At 46.7% G+C, this 10105-nt stretch overlaps 1 protein-coding gene across 1 annotated transcript; it reads left to right on the top strand.

The window, feature by feature from the left end:
* Positions 1-3348: 3348 nt before the first annotated feature.
* Positions 3349-3882, top strand: LOC116408345 (vomeronasal type-2 receptor 26-like; the record flags this gene model as incomplete). The annotated part of the gene is made up of 1 exon (XM_031895121.1): positions 3349-3882. A coding segment is annotated over one exon (534 nt), but the record flags the coding sequence as incomplete, so codon positions are not given.
* Between the last annotated feature and the right edge of the window lie 6223 nt (positions 3883-10105).

Genomic DNA, 10105 nt, shown 5'->3' with positions numbered 1-10105 from the left:
ATATGTATATCTTTATTTATAAAGTGCTATATGTTGCTATGTGACTGTCATTTTGCATGACTGCCGGCTTGGGCTATGACCTTTGCTTACGTGCCTGTTGGTCCTTGTCCTGGTTATGGCCTTTGGTCAGCGTGGCTGCTGGTCTTGGTCCCTGTTAGCCAGTTTTTTGCTATGTCTCTGGCTTGCATGACTGATGTTCCTTGTTTTGGGCTTTGCCTTGTGTGCCTATTGACCCTGGTCGTGATTATGGTTTTTGGTTTGCTTGGCCGTTGGTTCTGTCTATGGCCTTTGCCTTACTTGGCTGCAGTTCCTGCTTATGGCCTCTGGTTCATCTGCCTACTGCCTCTGACCCCTGGCATCAGACTTTCTGCTATAGCCTTGACTTGCTTGGCTGCTGGTCCTTGTCATGGACTTTGCCTTGCATGCCTGTTGGCCCTGGTTATGGTCTTTGGCTTGCTTGGCTGTTGGTTCTGTTTATGGCTTTTGTCTCCCTTGGCTGTGGTTCCTGGTTATGGACTTGCTTTGCTACTGCCTCTCACCCCTAGCAGCAGAATTTTTGCTATAGGCTTGCCTGCTTATTCCTTGTTTTGGACTCTGGCTTGCTTGTCTGCTGGTCCTTGTTGGCTTGAGCGGCCACTGGTCCTTGGTTTGGCCGTTCTCTTTGCTTGGTCACTGGCCCTGGTTCTGGCCTTGACTCACTTGGCTGCTTCTTTCATTCTGGCTTTTAGCTCACTTGGACGCTGGTTGTGTCTTCTGGTTTGCTTGGACATTTTTCCCAGTTCTGTCCTTTGGCTTGCTCGGCAGTGGGATCTTATTTTGGCCTTTGGCTTGCTTGCCCATATGTTCCAGTTTTGACCTTTTGGCTCGCTTGGCCATTAGTTTTGGTCTTTGACTTGCTTGTCCATTGGTTTTGGCCTTTGGCTCTGGTTTCAGCCTTTTGGCTCAGGTTTTGACCTTTGGCTTGATTGGCCTTTTGGCTCTGTTTTTGGCCTTTTGGCTCTGTTTTTTGGCCTTTTGGCTCTGTTTTTGGCCTTTTGGCTCTGTTTTTGGCCTTTAGCTTGCTTGGCCATTGGCTTGCTTGCCCATTGGTTTTGGCCTTTGGCTTGCTTGGCTGTTGGCTTTGTTTCTGGCCTTTGGCTTGCTTGGCCATTGGCTCTGTTTCTGGCCTTTGGCTTGCTTGGCCGTTGGCTCTGGTTCTGGCCTTTGGCTTGCTTGGCAATTGACTCCAGTTTTGGCCTTTGGTCCTGGTTTGTGGCTCATTTGACCCCGGTTTTAGCCTTGGTTTGCTTGCCAACTAGCCCTGTTTTCTGTCCTTTGGCTCTCAGGGAGACTGGCCCTGGTTATGAACTTAGGCTCATAGGATGCTGGCAATTGTACATGAGGCTGCCAGTTTTGTTGTGGTCCTTGGCGCAGGTGGCTGCTGGCCTTGGCTTTAGTCCTTGGCGTATATGGATGCCAGTCATGCTGTGGTCCTTGGTGCAGGCATGTGGTTGTCTGCCTTTGATATGGTCTTTGGTTCATGTAATGGTGGGCCTTGCCGCTTGTGGCTGTCTACCTTAGCTGCTTTCTTGGCATGTGTGGGTGCTTGTTTTTCACCTTGTATTCCACTCCTTACTAGCAGTGGCTAGTTTGGGGACAGGTTTCTTTGCAGTTACAGTATCTGAACAGTGCATCAGTGGTTGCAGGTTTTAAGTTCTCTTGAGAGTCATGTATTGCAAGCACAGCGCTAGGTTATTGCTTGTGTGCTAGCTGTCTTTCACTCTGGGCTCTTGCATGCAGGGATGGCAGCTGGCGTGTTCCCCAGTGCTTTGCTTGGCATGTTCACCGGTCCTTTGTTGGCAGGGTGTTTGGTTTGTCCACTGGTTGTTCTTCTGACTTTCATGCAGGGTGGTTAGCTGGTACATTGAGTATGAGCTGGCTGTGCACCAATCATTCCATGCATGAATTCCAGTTGATTCCAGTCATGTTATACTGGTTAGCTGATCTTCCATCTGCAGGTTGTGTACAGTTCCTAAACCTGGCCCGAACATTGCTGGTTGGTAGCTACACTGAGTGGTAGGAAGTTGGGTTTCAGCCTGGCATGCTCTGTTACAGGCTGGAGTCCCTAGCTTGTTTGTGCCATAGGGGAGCTTGATGGCTAGTGGGCCCTTTCACTGTTGGTCAGTTTCGCTTGTACGTTGCTTCAGATCTGTGCTTGGATTATCTTTGGCTGATCTCTGGGGGTTGTTGAGTTTGAAGGCTGTCAACACCAATGTAAGCTGATACCGGTGTGCTTTGGAGCTAGATGCTTGTGGATCGCAATTATTTTTCTAGGGCCCCAGATTAGTGCTAAGGATCGGGGGCATAGAGGCAGCTCTAGTGGATAATGCATCAGAGTTGTGGTTAACTGGCCTGTTGTTGCTAGGCTGGTAACACCAGCGAGCTGCCCAGTGCCAGAGTTATGATTGTGACTGTTTTCTTCTTGTTGGCAGAGGATCCTTCCCAGCCGGGCTTGGATGTTTATGGCAACCGTAGTGTGGAAATCCCTCTGGTCCCTGAGAGGATTCTTGTAGCCGGGAATGGTCCGTTTTTTCTTGTGATGCTTGATTTTTGTTTTTAGCATCTGTTGATATTATTATTCCCACCCCTTATTTTTTTAGGGGCATGGCTTGGTAGATCCCATGCATACTGACATGGAAGGGATGAAGAAGAAATTGAGAATTTCACTTACCTCTTATCGTAAATTCAATTTCTTCTAGTCCCGACATGTCCGTACGGGGTTTCCCATCCCAATTATTTGGTGGCAAATGTATAACAGTGGTGAGGAGGAAGTCACATGGTCTTATAGGTAAGGGTTAATTTTGATTGGCTTTGGTATATAGGTCCTACCTCCTAGCTGTGGGGGCAATACTGCCCATGCGTACTGACATGTCGGGACTTGAAGAAATGGAATTTACGATAAGAGGTAAGTGAAATTCTCATTTTTTTGTTTCTATCTCTACAGACAGTGTGAGTTGCACCAAATGCCCAGATATGGAATGGCCAAATGAGATGAATCAGTGTATTAGAAGAAACGAAGAATTTCTCTCATACACTAAGGATCTAATATCTATTTGTATTTCACTTGTCTCAGTTTTTTTTATCCTTACTACTCAGCTAATATTGGGAGTGTCTATTAAATACCGGGACTCCCCCATAGTGAGAGCCAACAACCGGAGCCTGAGCTTCCTCCTCCTTGTCTCCATCAAGCTGAGCTTCCTCAGTGTGTTTCTGTTCCTCGGTCGCCCTGTGGATATAACCTGCATGCTGCGCATCATCACTTTTGGAATCACCTTCTCCATAGCTGTCTCTTCTCTCCTGGCCAAGACTATCATGGTTTGTGTTGCTTTCAAAGCCACCAAGCCAGGGAGCTCATGGAGAAAATGGCTGGGAGTCAAACTGTCCAATTCTGTAGTCTTGTTCTGCTCATCCATTCAAATAATCATCTGCATGACTTGGTTGGCCATTTCTCCTCCCTTTCAGGAACTGGACATTCACACTTCCCCTGGAACCATCATCATTCAGTGCAATGAGGGCTCAGCTATTGGCTTTTACTCAGTTATTGGGTATATGGGGCTTCTGGCAGCTGTTAGTTTTGTTTTAGCATTTTTAGCTCGGAGCTTACCGGACAGTTTTAATGAGGCCAAGTACATCACTTTCAGCATGCTGCTCTTCTGCAGTGTTTGGATCACAATGATCCCGGCCTATCTGAGCACCAAAGGCAAAAACACTGTGTGTGTGGAGATATTTGCCATACTCACCTCAAGCGCGGGGCTTTTAGCCTGTATATTTCTGCCCAAATGTTACATCATTTTGTTAAGACCTGAAATGAATACAAAAAACAATTTACTTTACAAAGACTAATAATGTTTAAAAAATATATATACCATTTTTTAAAATCTCTAAAATTACTCTAAATAGTGCACAAAAAAACTTACCTTTCTCCCAGAATTCAGTTTCATGTCTAAATCCCAACTGCTCAACTGCAGCTCATTTCATCTACTTCCTGCTCTAACATGGAGCTTCAACCCCATTTCTTTTCTGGGCTGTATATAAATCCTTGACCTGCAGCCTTGTGCCTTTCTATAGACATGGAACTCCTTTGTGTTCTCTAATAGACCTATATTTTACACTATGAGTGCATTTTTATTATATATGCTACAACTGATCCAAAGCAATAGCTTCTGAACTGATTTTTATATTTAGATAGTTTATAAAAAATTACTTACAGTGCTTTATTTTATTAATGAGATTGTTTCAAACAAATAAACCTGTTCGTTCATTGCTTATCATAGTTACATAGGGTTGAAAAAAGACCAGAGTCCATCAAGTTCAACCCCTCCAAAAGAACTCCAGCATACACATAAACCCATACTGACCTATCTATCCACTCACATACAGACCCACACTGACCTATCCACTCACATACAGACCCATACTGACCTATCCACTCACATACAGACCCACACTGACCTATCTATACACTCACATACAGACCCATACTGACCTATCTATCCACTCACATACAGACCCATACTGACCTATCTATCCACTCACATACAGACCCACACTGACCTATCTATACACTCACATACAGACCCACACTGACCTATCTATCCACTCACATACAGACCCACACTGACCTATCTATCCACTCACATACAGACCCATACTGACCTATCCACTCACATACAGACCCACACTGACCTATCTATCCACTCACATACAGACCCACACTGACCTATCCACTCACATACAGACCCACACTGACCTATCTATCCACTCACATACAGACCCATACTGACCTATCTATCCACTCACATACAGACCCACACTGACCTATCTATACACTCACATACAGACCCACACTGACCTATCTATCCACTCACATACAGACCCACACTGACCTATCTATCCACTCACATACAGACCCATACTGACCTATCTATCCACTCACATACAGACCCACACTGACCTATCTATCCACTCACATACAGACCCACACTGACCTATCTATCCACTCACATACAGACCCACACTGACCTATCCACTCACATACAGACCCACACTGACCTATCCACTCACATACAGACCCATACTGACCTATCTATCCACTCACATACAGACCCACACTGACCTATCCACTCACATACAGACCCACACTGACCTATCCACTCACATACAGACCCATACTGACCTATCTATCCACTCACATACAGACCCACACTGACCTATCCACTCACATACAGACCCACACTGACCTATCTATCCACTCACATACAGACCCATACTGACCTATCTATCCACTCACATACAGACCCACACTGACCTATCTATACACTCACATACAGACCCACACTGACCTATCTATCCACTCACATACAGACCCATACTGACCTATCCACTCACATACAGACCCACACTGACCTATCTATCCACTCACATACAGACCCACACTGACCTATCCACTCACATACAGACCCACACTGACCTATCTATCCACTCACATACAGACCCATACTGACCTATCCACTCACATACAGACCCATACTGACCTATCTATCCACTCACATACAGACCCATACTGACCTATCCACTCACATACAGACCTACACTGACCTATCCACTCACATACAGACCCACACTGACCTATCCACTCACATACAGACCCATACTGACCTATCTATCCACTCACATACAGACCCATACTGACCTATCTATCCACTCACATACAGACCCATACTGACCTATCCACTCACATACAGACCCATACTGACCTATCTATCCACTCACATACAGACCCATACTGACCTATCTATCCACTCACATACAGACCCACACTGACCTATCCACTCACATACAGACCCACACTGACCTATCCACTCACATACAGACCCATACTGACCTATCTATCCACTCACATACAGACCCATACTGACCTATCTATCCACTCACATACAGACCCACGCTGACCTATCTATCCACTCACATACAGACCCATACTGACCTATCTATCCACTCACATACAGACCCATACTGACCTATCTATCCACTCACATACAGACCCATACTGACCTATCTATCCACTCACATACAGACCCACACTGACCTATCTATCCACTCACATACAGACCCATACTGACCTATCTACTCACATACAGACACACACTGACCTATCCGCTCACATACAGACCCACACTGACCTATCCACTCACATACAGACCCATACTGACCTATCTATCCACTCACATACAGACCCACACTGACCTATCCGCTCACATACAGACCCACACTGACCTATCCGCTCACATACAGACCCACACTGACCTATCCGCTCACATACAGACCCACACTGACCTATCCACTCACATACAGACCCACACTGACCTATCTATCCGCTCACATACAGACCCACACTGACCTATCTATCCACTCACATACAGACCCACACTGACCTATCCGCTCACATACAGACCCACACTGACCTATCCGCTCACATACAGACCCACACTGACCTATCCGCTCACATACAGACCCACACTGACCTATCCACTCACATACAGACCCACACTGACCTATCTATCCGCTCACATACAGACCCACACTGACCTATCCGCTCACATACAGACCCATACTGACCTATCTATCCACTCACATACAGACCCACACTGACCTATCTATCCACTCACATACAGACCTACACTGACCTATCCACTCACATACAGACCCATACTGACCTATCCACTCACATACAGACCCACACTGACCTATCCACTCACATACAGACCCACACTGACCTATCCACTCACATACAGACCCACACTGACCTATCTATCCACTCACATACAGACCCACACTGACCTATCTATCCACTCACATACAGACCCACACTGACCTATCCACTCACATACAGACCCACACTGACCTATCCATCCACTCACATACAGACCCACACTGACCTATCCGCTCACATACAGACCCACACTGACCTATCCGCTCACATACAGACCCACACTGACCTATCCATCCACTCACATACAGACCCATACTGACCTATCTATCCACTCACATACAGACCCACACTGACCTATCTATCCACTCACATACAGACCCACACTGACCTATCCGCTCACATACAGACCCACACTGACCTATCCGCTCACATACAGACCCACACTGACCTATCCATCCACTCACATACAGACCCATACTGACCTATCTATCCACTCACATACAGACCCACACTGACCTATCTATCCACTCACATACAGACCCACACTGACCTATCTATCCACTCACATACAGACCCACACTGACCTATCTATCCACTCACATACAGACCCATACTGACCTATCCACTCACATACAGACCCACACTGACCTATCTGCTCACATACAGACCCATACTGACCTATCGATCTATCCGCTCACATACATAAACTATAAATACAACCACTAGTACTAACTGTAGATATTAGTATCACAATAGCCTTGGATATTCTGATTGTTCAAGAACTCATCCTGGCCCCTCTTATAGGCATTAACAGAATCTGCCATTACCCCATCTCTAGGAAGGGCATTCCCCAACATCACTGCCCTCACCATGAGGAACCCCCTACCCAACATCCCCAGGCAGGGCATTCCTCAGCCTCACTGCCCTCACCATGAGGGAACCCCCTACCCATCATTCTCCGGCAGAGCATTCCCCAACCCCCTCACAGCCCTCACCGTGAGGAACCCCCTACCCAACATCCCCCGGCAGGGCATTCCCCAACCCCTCACTGCCCTCACCGTGAGGAACCCCCTACCCAACATCCCCCGGCAGGGCATTCCCCAACCTCACTGCCCTCACCGTGAGGAACCCCCTACCCAACATCCCCTGGCAGGGCATTCCCCAACCCCCTCACTGCCCTCACTGTGAGGAACCCCCTACCCAACATCCCCCGGCAGGGCATTCCCCAACCTCACTGCCCTCACCGTGAGGAACCCCCTACCCAACATCCCCCGGCAGGCATTCCCCAACCCCCTCACTATGAGGCACCCCCTACCCAACATCCCCCGGCAGGGCATTCCCCAACCTCACTGCCCTCACCGTGAGGAACCCCCTGTCCAACATCTCCCGGCAGGGCATTCCCTAACCCCCTCACTGCCCTCACCGTGAGGAACCCCCTACCCAACATCCCCCGGCAGGGCATTCCCCAACCCCCTCACTGCCCTCACCGTGAGGAACCCCCTACCCAACATCCCCTGGCAGGGCATTCCCCAACCCCCTCACTGCCCTCACCATGAGGAACCCCCTACCCAACATCCCCCGGCAGGCATTCCCCAACCCCCTCACTGCCCTCACCGTGAGGAACCCCCTACCCAACATCCCCTGGCAGAGCATTCCCCAACCTCACTGCCCTCACCGTGAGGAACCCCCTACCCAACCCCCCCGGCAGGGCATTCCCCAACCCCCTCACTGCCCTCACTGTGAGGAACCCCCTACTCTGCTTCAAATGGAAGCTCCGATCCATCTAAAGCAGGGGCCTCTGGTTCGCTGTTTTTATGGGATAAAAGAATGCCCCCTATCTGCCTTTGAATCAATGGTTATGGCATGTGTGTGCAGTGACAGGCTGCTATCGTTCATATATCTGTTCTACTAATTTATATATAAACAAATATAAATATATATGAAAGTCATTAAAGGCACTTGTCTTATATTTTTATTTAGGGCTGCACAGAAGCTTCTGTCCCTGACAGTGAGCATGCTCAGATCAACTTTTTTTTAGTTTAAGCAGCAGGTTCTATGGCTGTATGTGATTATAGGTACTGATTAATCAATTAGTTATAGGCACATGGAGAACACTTTGCTCAAAGGGCAGGAGGTATAGCGGTAAGGAAAGGGCCAGCACAGCCATAGCCATGGTACTGAAACTGGCCACAGACTTTGACAGCTTTTTTTTAGAAACCCATTTCCAAAAAGTTGATTCCCTGTATAAAATATGAATATAAAGAGAATGGGATGATTTGCAAATCAGTTTAACATTCTGGCCACAGCATTGGCGAGCTTTCCACTTGGCCTCAACTGGCACCAGTGTTTCTGGATCAGGTTTATATATGGTGTCTTTGATGCAATGTACAGGTCTAACTTGGATTTTTTAGTGCGGTGACAAACCATGTTCTCAGACAATGGAGCGGGGGAGGATTCTTGAGCCCATGCACTGATTTCTACTACAGAATCACCAGGTGTGAAGCCTGAGGGCCCAACGATCATGGCCATCCAATATTGGGTTTTGGCCTTCTCCATTGCATATAGAGATTTCTCTGGATCATTCTCATATTTTTTATCCAATGTATTGTCTCCAATGTTATTTCAATTTTGTTCAGTTTCAGCATTCATTATTATTATTAACATTTAATTATAAAGCGCCAACATATCCCGCAGCGCTGTACAATAAGTGGGTTTCATACATTGGGCATACAGAGTAACATATAAAGCAATAAATAACCAATACATTAAACCTTTAAAGTCACATTAAAGATCACCCCCTGTCTCATTTTTGTAAGGATATCATCTATTTGGTGCTGATGAATGCCACATCTTAATGCTTCAGTTGTATAAAATGCCAATGTTAGGTCCAACCTTTTGGCTGTAGTGATTGATAATCATAAGACTGGTCATGAGCAATTCTACATTTTTGGCCCAAATAAATCATTCCTGATGAATAGAGCACAGGAATAATGGTCTCTGATCCTGACTGGTTTGTCTTTCCAGGGATAATAAATAAAGTTCCCTTTCCGGCAGTTGATAAAAATATCAGACAAATTTGTTCCCTGGTTAGAATGGATCTGGAAAATCTTGGAACCAGTTTTTTTTGCATCCTTCAAAGTTGGAACGTCCCTTGCTGTGATTGTGGAATTTTTCACAAATTGATTATTGATCATCAAATGTATAAGTATGAATATAAATTATGGGCAAATTGGCAGTTGGGGTAGGGGAATACTGATTGGAACTTATGCTCCACCCCCACTGTCACTTCTGAATATAAAACCGCTGGATACAGGTAGTGCTGGGTACATACAGAAGGTGCAGGTACATATACTC

This window comes from Xenopus tropicalis, chromosome 1 (genome assembly GCF_000004195.4).
Source record: "Xenopus tropicalis strain Nigerian chromosome 1, UCB_Xtro_10.0, whole genome shotgun sequence".
NCBI lineage: Eukaryota > Metazoa > Chordata > Amphibia > Anura > Pipidae > Xenopus > Xenopus tropicalis.
Note: the sequence above shows the minus strand (reverse complement) of the source record. Positions and strands in the feature narration are given on the sequence as shown.